Genomic DNA, 16,057 nt, shown 5'->3' with positions numbered 1-16,057 from the left:
AATCTGTCGCAACTGTGGTCAAGGTTATTTGAAAACCACCATTTATTGTAATTGGGTGGCTGCCTTTTATTCCTGCTGTTCTATAGCCATTGCTGTAGTGCAACCTTCTTCAAAATATTGAACTGAAAAGTTATTCAGTTATTATATAATGGCTTAAGGCACAAGTGGGTAACAACGTAAAGGGAAGAGTAACAAAAGAGATATAAAATGTGATCGACTGCACCATAAATTGTCAGTAACGAATAAACAACTGAGTTAAATAGTGAAACGAAGAATCAAATTTTTCAGGCAGGAGACGATATGAAAACTACCAATATAAGCAGCATTCAACTTGCAGAAGTTAATTCAGGAACTTATCAAAAAATAAGTGGTAGAGCAAGCAAGTGATCAGGTGAATCTCGACTTTGAGAATGAACTAATTGATGGAATTACTGCAAAAAATACTTATATACCCAACACAGTTAGTGATGACAATGTATTTAACTCATGTGATGACGGTGTAGAACTCGACGGTTTAAGTTCTGTAGATGACAATGATGACAAGATTATATGTTTTCTAGTATTAAAAGAGATTAATTAACCAAAGATCTGGAACAGGTGATATTTAAAAGTTCAGAACTGGAGAGTTTAGCATCTTTAAGTGATGCTCAGCTTGTGGAAATTAAGTCTGAAGTTCATCAGTTAATTGTCAAATCTGAGCTGAAGCAGTCATATGAACAGGCAGATCCAGTTTTTGAAAATGAACAAATAACTGTGACTTGTGTATAAAATAGGCATGCACCACACATAATTAACCGCATTTTTAAAAAGACATTCCCATTGTTCATTGTTAATTTTTCATTTATCTTACACAATTCTGATTTTGGCTTCATAGCTGTTCTCAAATGCATCAAGTATTAAATAAATATTATTGTAAGGAATAAGATAGAGTAAGTTTCAAAGTAGGAAAACAGGATAGAGTAAGCCCGAAATTTATGAAAGGTGTATGTGAAAGCTGTGGATGTATATTCATGCTATGGCAACTTAATAGCACAAAAAGAGAAGATCCTGGCATCTGAACAAAAGAAATGTTACAGGTGTGTGTAATGCCCCATCAGACAATGAGAAACGAAAATGAATCACATTCATGATGTAAAAAATGCAAAATGGGAAACAAAGCCTCCATTCTAATGGATTCTGGTGTCTACGAAATTCCCACATTTCTCGATTCCAAGGATGTTAATCTATATGTAATCTTTCATTATTCAATTTGTGTAAACAATTTTTTTGTAAAATAAAATTGCAAATGATGCATTGAAAGTTAATTAAGCTTCATATAACGACTAAGAACCCCCCTTAAGTATTTCTCAGTTTCAGAAATAAGCATTGTAATGCTTTGTTTTGAAGTAGAAAATAAACAGTTCAAACTGATAAACAAGTCAGCAGTTTCTAGCTAACGAAATGTTATTGCCAGCCTTATCACTGTAGTTTCCCAAGCAAAAAACCTAAAATCTTGCTGTAACCTTCTGAAATCTACAAAAAAAAAAGTCACTTAGTATTTCTCATAACTCTCTAATTTAGATACATCTTTACTTACATTCGCTTTCGCGTTTTCTTTTTCTGTCGCCTTCTCATCGCAATAAACATGGCACAAGCTCAATCAAATAGGGGAATCCATAGCAAACAGTTTGTGTAATAGGGCAGCGAACATGTGTTCTTTCCACAAATTTTTGAAATGCATTTTATTCCTGTGCATCTGCGATTGTGCATGAGGTATGGGGCATCGTGTGCAGATACCTTTATATGTGCAACCCCCTCAGCCACTCTCCTTATATGCATGTTAGCGTTTCTACACGCCGATGCTAGAAACGCTACTTCTTACTTACGTAACTTTCAAGATGGTGGTAAGTGAAACACAGGAGTTGCATAGCATTTAGCAGAAGAGCATACAGTGACGTTAACGAAAAAAAAAAAACCGCAAATGTTGGGTTGGGAAATGGTCATCTCATAGGAACTGTTTGGGAAAATCCAAAATGCTAATTACGGAGTTATCTGTCGAGGACGTCGTTTCGTTCGAAAATCATTTTTAAATGAATAAAATCAATTTAGAAATCTTTTTGATCCATATTTCTCGCTGTATGCAGAAGTCTAATAAATGTAAGCAAAATGACGAGCCAGTTCACACTAAATTACAAGTAATATTAAAATAACTGTAACTGGCCCTATTGTCAATCAGGTTTTGCATTCCGAAGAGCACTGTACAATACAATGAAGATGCACCAGAGAGTAAAGTTTTTGTCTCAACAGTTCAGCTCTGTCTTCATTTTCAGTGTTAGACAAGATCATAGATGTTGTAAATGTACGTTTGTTTCACTGGTATGGTACTTATCTTTATAACCAAACTCTGTACTGTTGTGCATAACAGTAATTACTCAATGATAGGCCCATTATGAACACTTATATTTACACAGGAATACTGTGAAGGTCAAAAATTCTAAATATCTAAAGCCACAAACTAATTTCTATTTTACCATAATATTTGCATTCAATGCAAAGAATGTGTGAAGTCTGATTTGTAAAACCTTAAACACATTTATGTTGTAATCATCATGAGCCAAAAATGGATTTTCAGAAGCATTTCCAAATTATGTGCCCTGTGCGATTTTTTTAAAGTGGATTTTTTACACATACCAATATTTAATAGTTTACAATAAAATGGACTGCAATATGCCTGCAAATTGAAGTAAAAGTGTACTGTGGGTAGAACCAAATTGATTTGTAACTGGAATTTATTTGTATGTTGTCAGGTATTTGTAATGTCTGATAATGAAGTAGACTGAAACCTTCAGACACTGGAACAGTGGCAAAATGCTTTTCTTGTCAAGTGTGCATCAAATAATGTAGTAGAGTTGTTTGTTTAAATGTGTGTTTGTGACATGCTTATTTATTGTTAATTAGCTCTGTGGGTTGTGTGTGAAAGAATACCTATAAATTGTGAAGGAAAAGGTAATGAGGGAGATATTACTAATGCACAAAAATTTGCACTGGTCTAGCAACTATACTTAACTTTAAGCAAACGAGTCGTCATGCGATCCCGATGTCACATCAAGTTTAATCGCAAATATTATTATAACCTGGGGGGGGGGGGGGTGATGTGGTGGATGTGTAGTGGCTGCGGATCAAGGTGTAGAAGTGCACAAATTGTACAGTGATTGCATTGTTCATTCCTTGTTTTGTATAATGTTCTGTTACTGATTCTTCACACTGATGTACTATCAGATTGCATTGTATGAACAGGCTATGCAATAAATAGTGCCTTAATTTCTCATGGGCCGCAGCATATTCATTGGACATAGCGTAACGATCTGCTGCTTCAATTCACCTAGTAGAAAGACTACACACCTCTAAAAATTTGCAAACCAGTTCCTGAAACTAGTTTCCATAGTTTCTAAAAATAAACTTATTTTGTTGAGACACCTTCATGACACTTGAATATATATATTATTGAATTCGGTGCTGTCTGGGTTCAGCTTTTCTCCTTGTAATACAGTAAGTACTCTCTCTTTCAGTGTTGATGAGGGAGTATTAGGAAAAATAGTACAAATTGTTCACTAAGTTTCCGAGTTAATGCCTTCCAACACTTTAATTTCTTCCGTATCCACTGGACAGTCCACATGACTGCAGGACTTTACACATTTATAAACAACATAACTTTGAGGCTAATGTATGTTACAATAAAGAAAAAGATAACCTCACATTCTCTCTATTTGACATGAATGTTATTGTTTTGAACTTCCTGTTCTCCTCTAGTTTTGTGAACTGAACGATCACGAAAGTCGATAGACAGTTCTTTGCGCCTTAGATACAGCGTGTGACGTCAAAATGACGTCATGTGTGCACAAAGTCTTGTGAATTGTAGGTTACCATGTTTAGCCACAGTCTAATATATCAGTTGTAACACTCTGTCTCGTTTTTATCACCCCAAGACGCAGCAGCACCCCAAGTGACCAGCAAGCAACATTTCTGAATACGATATCAGATGAATACGAACACATCTCATAGGGGGGGGGGGGGGAGGGGGCGCAGTAAGCAATGCACAGAAAGGAAAGTAACGCGTGTTCTCGGTTGTGCGTGTGATGTCAGAGTAGAAGTAACCGCACCAAACAGAGCACTAGTTCGCATTGTGTGCAATAGTTTTCCTTTATTACATGGAATACTTTGATTTAGTTCTTCCCTTGGAAGTATACAGTCAATAGTGAAACGAGTTCAGGAGTGTTGCGATTTTTGCTGTAATTGTATAGAGTTTTCTTTCGGAACTTAAATAGTTAGAAAACAATGGAGAGTTGGATCAACATTGTGTTAGCCAGCTTTGTGGTTTATCCTGTAAAGTAACTACCTACTGTGTGAATGATGGATGTGCAGAAAGCAGATGTAAGTCTTAAGTCTGTAAACATTGGAAGTACATAATGTGACTGTTCTTAACTGAGGGTAATTGAAATGAATGATTTACTTTAATTTTTGACAATACTTGATTGTAATAGCCAAGTGACTAGCTACTGTGTGAATGATGGATTTAATGAAAGCAGACCTGTAAATATAAGAAGTTTAATTTTAATTCATGTACATAATTTTACTGTTTATTGACTGAGGATCATTAAAATTAATGAAACTCAAGTTTTTCTAATTACATTTTTGTAATGTGTTTATCTGACATGTTCCACACCCAAGAGGACCCCTCTTTTGTGGGTCTATGGAATGAATAATTAATCTAATCTAATCTTATCCACTCGGTGTAGAATTTACAAGTGAGTGTGAAAATTTATTTTTACATTGGCGGGTTCTGTTGTTAAGGCCTGTTTTTCCTACAACTGGAACGCATAGGGAACTGGCATAACGTATCACAATTTCCCGTGTAATGAAACATTACAAGAACTATGACTGTCCAAATGTTATAGGAAAGACACGATTATGCTCTCACCATATCGCGTAAGTACAGTACATGAGGGATTTACAGTCTGAATTGGTCAGTTTGCCGCCAAAAAAAGTACACAACTCAGACCCAGTTCCATTGTGCGATTTGCCGTGTAGCAGTGCGATTTTCAATGTGTTACCTGCAACAGAAGGCGGAAGCAAACGGAATAAGAAACGAGAACTACATAAAGGATCTCTTGAGACTCTGGAAAAGCTGTTACCAAATAAGAAACACCTTAATAAGGGCATGTTTATGGGTGGCAGTCTTTCTTCTGGCACAGATTTAGTTGCTTTGATTAATGCTATAGCGGTGATAGAAAGAAGGAATGCTGGTCTTACAAACAAGTATGCAACTTAAAGCATGTAATAAGGATCTATGGAGTCAGCTATGAAGAACACAACTACTTCTGCATGAGGACGAAATTACAAGGTGGTTGTTGTGTCTAATAAAATTCCTCGTGTGTTGCAAAAATATTTTCACCCAATCAAATTGAAAGTTTATTAAATGACTGAAAAAGAGTTCGAGGGAGCAATTAGCACATTAGTGAAGCATTAGTCTGCATGCTATATTGCGGAAATGTTATATTTTCTGAGGATAAAAATCGAGTATCCCCTATTGGCAGTGTCGACGTTGAGGACCTCGATAAGCCGCCCTTTTAGTTGCAGTCCTTGCATTTTGAAAGATGTTTTGATTATGAGGGAAATGTAGGATAAAAATTTCACCGACAGAGAAAGTGTGTGTTTTCGCTAGGGGACTGACTTTTAGAACTCCACAGTAATGTTTTAGTTGTTATAGTGTTTGGACTGTTTGCAAAGTGGGAACAACCTGTTTGTTTTGATTTTGATATTCGCGTGACAGTTGACCTCTTGAATGAAATTTTGCCACCTTAGCCAGTAATTCATATAACCTTGTAGTCTGTATTGCAGACATCAGTATAATATACAAGCTTTGCGTGATGCATGTAATGTTGTTTCCCTTTTCCTAGCGACTTACGGAAACGTGGATGAGTGTTCGTTGATGCCCCACATTTGCTGATGCTCTTACGGTATCATTTGCTGGATGAAGGCATTATTATAGAAAATAAGGCAGTGACGAAATTCGTGTTCGAGGGGCTTTTGACTTTAGACTGTGGCGAGATGAAAGTGTGTCCAAAGTTAACACAGCAGCACATCACCTTTAAGGGCAGAGAGTAACAGAGGGTGCGTTTAGCAGCTGAGTTGCTGTCTTACACAACTTCTCAGGTCGTTCTGTATTTAATGCCAGGAGGAGACGCTAGTGAGTTCATACAACGGTCGATGATACTTTAGGTGTCCTCAATTCAAGGACCTTCGAAAGAAAGAAACCTCTGGTGTGTGGCTTTGAAACTCATTTCGATGCACATGAAGAATGTCTGCACAAGTTCTGCAAATACTGAATTCTGAGAGCATGCGCATTCGTCATCAAGACAATTGTTACCTTTTCCGAAGGGATTCATGAAATGAATTCAGTCATTTATAGGTAAATACAGTGACTTAGGAGAATACAGTATCAAGTATATATTCATTACCAGGCTGAATCAGTACCATCTGAAAACTTCTTTTCTCTTGTAAGGGGTCTGGGACATTTTCATGACTATCCAACTCTAGTAGATGTAAAAACTAGAATGACACAATCATCGTTAAGTGCCAATACTTTAGATATTCCTCTATCTAATGCTTCTTTTGTAGAACCTGATGAAGAAGGAACATTTGTGACTGCACCAGTGTTCAGCGACATTCTTTCTGATATGTCTGAAGCACTATCAGCGCTTGAAGGACAGAAAAAAACTGAGGGGATAAAACTGACTGCAGAAATTTGTGAGAGTTCCTCAGCATCTGTGGGTTCGCACTGTAGTACAGAGGCATTTCAGGACTTTGTTGGATATTTAGGTCATTGGTGCTGGCAGTACGACAGAACACTGGGCACACCTTTTGAAGAGCTAATGTGAATCCCCAGAGAGAAACCCATCAGCTGGCTGTGCATGATTCCTTGCAGGAAGTTTAGTTGTGCCTTCAGAAACACGTTTCGAGACAATGAGCCAGTTCAAGCTGACTTTTGCTCAGCTTCATGGCAATGACTGTTTGTCTAGAGGAAAGTAAGTTGCATGCAACACTTGGTGTCCGGGTCCCCAATATATACAAGGGGATAATTAGAATTTACACTAGAACTCGCACCTTTATTAATTTCCGCCATCGAAAAAAAGGGAGAAAATGGCATGTTTCATCACAATAATGATTTCAGTACATAGTCTAACTGTTTTGTAAATAACAGTTGTGTATATAGGTATGTACATTTTTGACTGAACCGTTGTGAATAGAGGGTATTGCGTGTGATAATGTGTTTGTAAACATCTCACGAATTTTGTCACAGCTTACAAGACTGACGTAACAAATGTTAATACTAATTTACAGCACTGCTAAATAACTTCACTGCAGAGGATAAATGGTAGTAACAGTGTTTTTTATTTATATGGTCGTAATGAGCAGCAATTATGCTCTTAAGTAAATTTATTTCAACGTATTATATTAATAGTTTCTCATTAAATTTTGGGGCAACGTTTCGCATTTCAAGTGTGTGTCAGTGTGATTGTAATCTGATATTTTACCTATGCGTAAGGCATAAGCTCATCAATTTTAACTGTAATGTTTTAGCAGCAGAAAAGCAGTTTAGACATCTAAATTCCGGTATTCTGGCACTAAGAAAATTTTCGCCAAGAACCTCGCATAAACGTGCTGCTTGTGATTGCCTGTTTCCATGCTGACACCACAGTGTCAGCCAATAGCAGAGCAGAGCGTTTACTGCTCAGCTTTATTATTTATATCTTTGACTGGCATTTATATTGATTTGTAAAATAGTTTTTACAATAAGGAGGGTATGTAGTGCTATAAAAATTGACAATAACTGAAAGATTACAACATGTTTGTGATTATTTAGTTTCCTATGAGCCATGGGAGATACGAAATTACAGGACAGTTTACTTACGATTCTCTTGCAATATACAGACAATTACTGAATTTACTAAGAAAAAGTTGCTAGTAAACACCAGAAGACCTGACCTTTTACAGAAAGACGTCCTGTGTCTATCCAAATCAATGAATATGCAACGTAGTAAACCTAAATGGAATGTAATACCTACATTATATAATGTATCAAGTAATGAGTCACCACAACTGTAGCTTAAGAGAAAACCTCACAGACGTGATAATAAATCGTCAATAGCCATAAAACCGTTTCGCAACACAGTAGAAACCAGTTCCGCAATTGTTGCTAAATCTGAACCAGAAACGGCAAGACTGTTCAACACATTCGCTTTTGAAGCAAATAATTACATTTACAAAAATATTCGCGCATTAGCAAGTCGAGTGAAGCGTAAGAAAGGACTTCATTGGATTATTTTAGGTATCAAAGAAAGTGCCTGTGATAATAACAACAGAATTTTCACGGAAATAAGCTGCACATTTTGAAATATTCGATGGTATTTCTCCATGAATTATTTGTAGCTTATGTCATTGACTCAGAGTGATTCGACTGTTTTAAATGTATTTCACGATAATTCATGTCTCTTGGTATCTTACTAACACAGGGAACGCATTAATATGACAACCATTTCGTGCATTCAGTAGAGAATAATGAAAACCAAACATTATCCCTATGACCGCAGTGACTGTCTGGTTCCTGAGCACTTGGAGCGCTGGTGCAACTCCAGCTGTCGAACGGTAAATATCTCGCACCAGAGGGTGTAGTGAGGTGAGTCGTGACTGTGGTTTAGCTCTCGAGCTGTTTATAAATATAAATAGGATGTTTGGGATGTTTTGTAGTCTCTGGTCGATTGCGTTGTAGCGCGGTGAATTTGTTTATTAGTTAACGAAGATGAATGGTTCGTTGTCGAAGTTATGTGACGGCGAAGATCAGTCGTATATACAAGGTTGGTAGTGCGAATTTTATTGGAAGTTGCTGTATTGTCTTCTATATTCTGCAACTATGTAGACTGATGAAAACTCTTGGCTTTCGACAGTGTTTGGAAATGACAGAGAAATGATTCTGAGTGTTTGATCTGTCAACTGTGACGACTTTTGAGAAACTGTTTTCTTTTTATTACTAACGACAAGTTATTGTATATTTTTTTATTCCAGAAAATATGTGACGGTGATTTGGTCATGTAGAAATGAAATATTAGGTCTCATTGCTGTGGGCTGAAATAAAACAAATGCTGAGTTAAATCGGAAATTGTGCTATATATACACTGTGTACATATATAACTCCTTATAAAGAAAGTTAGGGAACAGATTTAATAACGCTTGGACATCAATATTTGTGAAAACATCGTTACTTGGTTAAATTTTATAGGATTTCGTGAAGTAAAGTCAACACACGCGTAGATGTAATCCATTGAAAATTGTACTGAACTGCTTTTGTTCTTTTTGAACTTACCAAACTATTCTTTAACCCATTAACAAGAATACGTTGGAATCTGAAATGGGTTGTGATAGCTCGGCCCTCCCCTTTGAATTCTGGTTGTGATTATAGTGTGGTCTGTATTGTAGCCAGAGATTTCTTTTAAGTAGGAAGGCGGTAGTTATTTCTGTTCAAGAATTCGACGGTGGTTTCGAGGGAGTCATTAAGGAGAAACATCGTTACTATTCACCACATTTCTCCATGACAAAGATAGACGTAGGATAATGTTGATCAGTTTTTTCTTCCAGTGTGGGATCCTTCCCCCACCCCCCATCACCCTTGGAGACTGATCCCTCGCGTAATCCGAGGTCTAGCTAAAAGTAAGTGATAATTTCTTTGAGTTAACAAAGTGAAATAAATTTTGTAGAAACACATTGATCTGTAGTGAACCTTCACGTCATCTTTATCGCACTTTTCATTATAGAAACAAAATTCAGAAACTGCATATAGCAAAAAAGTTAAATCCCAAGTAATTTAATGAATTTTGTGTGTGCGCATTTACAGTGCTGTGCTTGCCAGGGGTGTTTTTGAAATTTAGACTTCCTAAAACTTCATTTTAACACTTTTCTGGAGATTTTAAAAGTGTGAATTCAACATTTGTTTTACGTAGGCCTAGCTTCTAGTGCGGCAAAAGTTCTGTCGTGTCCGTACGATATCTCAAAATCTGCGATTCTCGTCAAAGTTACCAGTACGGTGTACAGGCTCAAATCAAGTCTTGCTTATCTGACAAAAACTACAAAAAATGGAATGGGGTTTCACTATGTAACTTCGACTACAGGCTTCATAAGTGAACAAATGTAATGTGAAGCTATTGTTGTTATTCCTGTCTGCTTAAAGAGGTGCATACAAGATGTATTTGTGTAAACCCACACACAATTATAATACCTCTTCCCCCCCTCCCCTACCCCCCCCCCCCCTCCCTCCCAAGAAATTCATGTTTCTTATGTTTACATGTGGCCGAAGAGAGGAGTTGTCGCAGAACATGATTCCATAAGACAACAGTGAATGAAAATATTCAAAATGTGTTAGTTACCTCTTTTCTATAACCCTAAAGTTGATATTATTCATATGGTAAATGTAGGCAAACTATATGGTATTTGGGTGAACAGGAATATTTGATAAGAGTAATCATCTTTGTTTATTAACATAATGTTAATGGCTACTCTGACATCGTGTTTTGGTGCTTATATTCACCGTTTTCTTGTTGATAAAGGCATCAAATTTGAAAGGAAAAAGACCTACTTGCAGTGACAAATTGGTCTATAGCCCACCCCAAAGTCTAGTGTAATTTGGAAGGTGACAGTTTGGTTGTGAGTTGGTGAAGCCAATGAATGTGAAACTAAAAAATCTGGTTGTGGTGACAGACCGATCTGTAGCTTAACCCATTTGGAAAAATTGCCACTAATATTACATTGTAGTCACCATGTTGTTTACAACATTTGTCATGTTTCCTAAGTCACTGGTCAAAGTCGGTGACTCATGTTGAATGTTGCTCTTTATCCAGTTTTTCAATTTAAAATTTTAATCACTATACAGACCTAAGAACTTTGAACATCTGAGGCAGTACAATAGTGGATGAGCAATTATTTTTCAAAGTTTCAAGAGTAGCATATTTGTACAAAACCAGTCAGTAATTTCTGCAAAGAGTCATTAACTATTTTCTCTGACACTTCTTTACTAGGTGCCATCTGCAAGCAGGACTAATTCTGTGTCTTGATTTGAATAAAATGGCAGGTTATTAACTTGAAAGTGAGAACAGCAGTGGGGCAATGCCAAATCGTGCAGGAATTCTGTTGTACTTTCTCCTCATCCAAATGGTGTAGCAGTTCTCTTTCTATTACTTGAACAGTCTAGGATAATTTTCTGCCTTTCTGTTGCTTAAATAAGAATAAAACAATGCATGTGCTGAATTATGTATTCCATAAAACTTAACTTCTCTAATAGAGTATTACGGCTGACAGTCAAACGCCTTTGATAGTCGCAGAAGATCCCAACTGTTGATAGTGCTTCATTTAAAGATTTTGTTATGGGCTCAGTTACTATATAAGTAGCTGGCTCAGTGGAGAGGGCATTTTGGAATCCAAACTGTGATTGGCCAACCACCCCATATATACATATTTTTGAAAATGATGTATGGAGTGAACTGGGTGGTAATAAATGACATCGTGTAGTCACCCTTCTTGTAGAGATGCCTAACAATGGCATATTTCAGTCAGTCTGGATAAACACGTGTACTTAATTATGATTTACGTAAGTGACTAAGAATATGTTGTAGTGTATGCCATGTTTTTTAGTGTTCCATTCCATGTGAACTTAGAATGAGGCCTCATCTTTATTTTAAGTAAGGGTGTGAGATTAATATTTGTTTCACTAAATTCTATGTACTGGTTTGCTATTTCTTATTAACTATTTACACCAATTTAAAAAAAATTAATTATTAAAAATTCTACTGCACATGAACTGTCTTTTACAATGCTCCTGTTCTCTTTAACAGCAAGGATATCATCTACAGCTTCTTTCACTGTCTGTTTCTTAACAGTATTTTATTTTATTGTCTGATCTGTCAATTTCGGACAAGACGTACATGTTCTGGGATTCTTTTAAAAATTTTCGGTATTACGGGAGTGTCAGATTCCACCCGTCTGCTTTGACCCATGATGTCATCAATATGGCGGAAATGGCTATTCTAAGCATTCCAATATGGCGCCTATGGTGTCACTACATACACACGGCAACAAACACAAAAATACGTATAAATAAGACAGTAACATCTCCTTCCAAATATACAATCAAACTAACGGGACAACCGTGGGAAATTTGGTGTTTTAGGGAGGGAACAAGCTAAACATAATAGTAAAAAAATAAAAAATCCCAAAGCACACAAAATGAAAAAATTACAGAATCTACAGAAATCGGACACTTCCATTGAACTATATAGGTCAACCGCAGCTGACAGTACAAAAACAAACGCCTGCAGCAAAAACTATGATAATTGGAATCGGACATTTCCCTTGACCACAGCTGATGATACCAAAGCACCAATACCTACATATAAAACTATGAAAATTGCAATCAGTGATTTCCATTGACCTATATAGGTCAACCATAACTATTGACATGAAAAAACCACCACCTACATCTATGAAAACCAAAACCACAACACCTGAAAAATTTAAAAGTCAAACATTCCTATGTAAATTAAAAAAAAACATTCAGTACACAGTAAATACAGAAAACATTACAATTTGAGAAAAATAGACCCCAAAAAAAAACAATTGCTTACCACCAACAAATGTCTGCACTGCAAAGTATTATCCAACATCCATTTACCACAAAGTTTACCTTGTATTAAAATATGACAAAATTAAGGGTACTACTATCTTGAGCTAATTGGATAGGGAAATTTGTCACTGATGCCATGTTCTTCAACATGGCTAATGGCACCTCTAGATCACTTTTTCTGCTGTATTCAGTCTAGAAGTTGATCATGGGATCAGGTCCTGCTTGGACTATGGATTTTCACTCTTTGTTATAACCAGCTGTCATCTCTCAATGACATGAGAAGTAAACAGAAATGACATGTGGTTTGGATTTCACATTAAACTCTAGGTTACCTTTCCCTCGTTGGATAATGTACGTAGTTTAGGGACATGCAAGTCACCAAAGTGTCATTCAATTGAAAGACTTTCACCAGGCAAATGAGCCTTACAAAGTTATTATATACCAGCTGAGGAACCCAACTTTGCCTAGATATTTGTAGCTGTGCCTGGACTTCATTGTGTGAATTTTGTTTTCTTTGTGTGCAATGTATGAAGTAGTATGATTGTGGCATAAATGAAGATCTTGTTTGCCTCACAAACACAGGAGAGTCATGTATACCTGGCCATGTGAAAAGCAACTGACAACAAGGACGACACCCGCAATGCTCAGTTCTGACTTTATGATTTGTTTATGGTCATGCCATAATGTTAGCTCACCGGGCATTGTACATGTTTAAAGTGAAATAATAAATTGTTAGGAATAAGCTGGATTTGGGGTATAAAAACTCTCGCCTGCGGCACATACCATCAAAATTGCCACTTCTATGACATTAGATTGAAGAGAAACAACTTTAAGCCTTTGTGAGTGAAGAGTTCTCAGGAGCGAAATAAAGCATGACATTATCATCCAGAGATGTGTATGCCTTGCTTTAGGAAAGAGTTCACAAAGCTGGATGTTCTCGAGCTGCAGCAAGTCTCGCCTCAGAATCTTCACCAGAATTGCAAGACTGCATGGTCCTCAGTATTTAACCAGTCTGATGTATTCAGAAAGACTTAGCCATTTTTTTAAATTCTTAATCAAAACAAAATTTAAAAAAAATACATGTAGGCTTATCTAAAAGCAGACTCTCAAAATGAAATCAGTAAATCTGTATATCATAACCATGTAAATTTGATGTTAATTTGTATTCGCAAAGTGAGATTGCTGCGCATAATTCTGTCACTGGTGTAAACTTTTGAAAATATGTTTGTCACTGAGGGAAGAAAAAACTTGCTACTGTATTTGTTCTTTGGTGTACTGTGAAACGTAACAGTGCTATCTGTTAGGTCTTTGGTGTACTACGCCATGATTATTTAAATGTGAGAACTACTAACCTGAGCAGACATTTTAAATAAAGCTTTAGTTTAGAACTTTTTTGTTCTGTTTTGTAAAGCCTACGTGTTACCACAAGCTACACTCGAGTTACCTGTGAAAACCCCATAGTAGTTGTGGAGATCAGTGAGTTCAGAGACACACAACATTTTTACAGTTTTATTATTAGTATTTATTATTATTCAAGAAACTTACAGCAAAATTAATAATCCCTTCTTTTTCAGTGACAGCACAATAAACCATCGAAGTTTCATGTTACCATTTGTCAGTGTAGACATGCATACAATTGCTACATTCCCAATACTAACTCACAAACACACCCATAATCACTTGTATTAAGATTTTCTATCCCTGAGGTTGCAAGGCATTCAAAGAGAGAAATGACATTAATTTCTTTCCTACTGCTAAGATCAAGCGAACAAATTAACAAATCATTTACTTTATTTTAATGCACTCTCTTATACAAATTAATCCTGCAAGATAAATTCAGAAAACCAGTACTATACAATGGACAAGTCTCAGTGTTTTGGTACACATTATGTTTGAATATCACATACTATTTAGTAGTGATAGAAAACAGCAGTAAGCCTTCTTTGGGTCGACTGAAGCGTTCGATGTTTTTGGTTTAGTTTGCGTGTGTGGAGTGTTTTTAGGTGGCGTATTGTTGCGGTCGGTGGTTTTCTCTGGTGGTGTGTTTATGGGTAGGGTGTTACGTGGCGTATGGGGTTCATTTGCGTGATAGCATTGCACGTGTGTGGTATCGGGACTGTGTTTTCAGCGGAATATTTTTCAGTGAGTTAACGATTTTAGTTTTGTTATATCGACGTTATTGTAGGTTTTTTTCTGTTTGTCGTGTGTGACTTTTGATAAAATGCTGTTTTTTATGTCTTTGGTAGGTATGGATATGACTGACAGGGTCAACAGTTCTCAGTTGTCGGCGATGATGGGGGGACAGTGCGTTGTCTCTAATAAAATTTCTTCAACTATTCGGATTTTTGGATGAAGCCGTGAAGTGTTCAGTACGTCGTGAAGAAATGAGGCTTACTTAAAGTTCCGGCGTCTCGGACCAGGGACGGCTGTATGTGGAGATGTCGTAAGGATAACCGATCAAAGGAAGTGACTTACCATACGAAAGCGCTGGCAAGTCGATAGAAACACAAACACACACACATACATACACACAAAATTCTAGCTTTCGCAACCAATGGTTGCTTCGTCAGGAAAGAGGGAAGGAGAGGGAAAGACGAAAGGATGTGGGTTTTTAAGGGAGAGGGTAAGGAGTCATTCCAATCCCGGGAGCGGAAAGACTTACCTTAGGGGGAAAGGAGGACAGGTATACACACGCTCGCGCGCGCGCGCACACACACACACACACACACACACACACACACACACACACACACACACACACACACACACAAGCAGACATTTGCCTTTACAAATGTCTGCTTGTGTCTGTGTGTATGCGGATGGGTGTGTGTGTGTGTGTGTGTGTGTGTGTGTGTGTGTGTGTGTGTGTTGTGTGTGCGTGCGCGTGCGCGCGCGCGCGCGCGAGAGTGTATACCTGTCCTTTTTTCCCCCTAAGGTAAGTCTTTCCGCTCCCGGGATTGGAATGACTCTTTACCCTCTCCCTTAAAAACCCACATCCTTTCGTCTTTCCCTCTCCTTCTCTCTTTCCTGACGAAGCAACCATTGGTTGCGAAAGCTAGAATTTTGTGTGTATGTATGTGTCTGTTTGTGTTTCTATCGACCTGCCAGTGCTTTCGTATGGTAAGTCACATCATCTTTGTTTTTAAATATATTTTTCCCGCCTGGAATGTTTCCCTATTATAGATCAAAGGAAGTGTTAGATTCCAATTTTGTTAGTTTGTTGTTTTTTTTTTTTATGTAGTGATGATTGTGGACGTGGTTGTAGTTTTGGGTTTTATGATTTTGTATCAGTAGTTTCTGTTGACCTATATAGGTCAAGGGAGGTGTTAGATTCCAATGTGTGGTTGTGGC

General features: G+C 37.1%; 1 protein-coding gene across 4 annotated transcripts in view; it reads left to right on the top strand.

Moving 5' to 3' along the window:
• The first annotated feature begins 8,743 nt into the window (after positions 1-8,743).
• LOC124596282 (transcription initiation protein SPT3 homolog) overlaps positions 8,744-16,057 on the top strand; it is a 123,458-nt gene continuing 116,144 nt past the window's right edge. The window contains exons 1-2 of one of the 4 annotated variants that reach the window (XM_047135373.1): positions 9,102-9,744; positions 10,388-10,448. In XM_047135373.1, the coding sequence (XP_046991329.1) occupies positions 10,430-10,448 (19 nt within the window). In that variant the 5' untranslated portion in view covers positions 9,102-9,744; positions 10,388-10,429. Of the gene's footprint in view, positions 8,895-8,983; positions 9,078-9,101; positions 9,745-10,387; positions 10,449-16,057 lie in introns of those variants that run through there. The other 3 variants (XM_047135372.1, XM_047135375.1, XM_047135374.1) reach the window with 3 other exon arrangements.

The sequence above is a fragment of the Schistocerca americana genome, chromosome 2 (assembly GCF_021461395.2).
Source record: "Schistocerca americana isolate TAMUIC-IGC-003095 chromosome 2, iqSchAmer2.1, whole genome shotgun sequence".
In the NCBI taxonomy this organism is placed as follows: Eukaryota; Metazoa; Arthropoda; class Insecta; order Orthoptera; family Acrididae; genus Schistocerca; species Schistocerca americana.
Note: the sequence above shows the minus strand (reverse complement) of the source record. Positions and strands in the feature narration are given on the sequence as shown.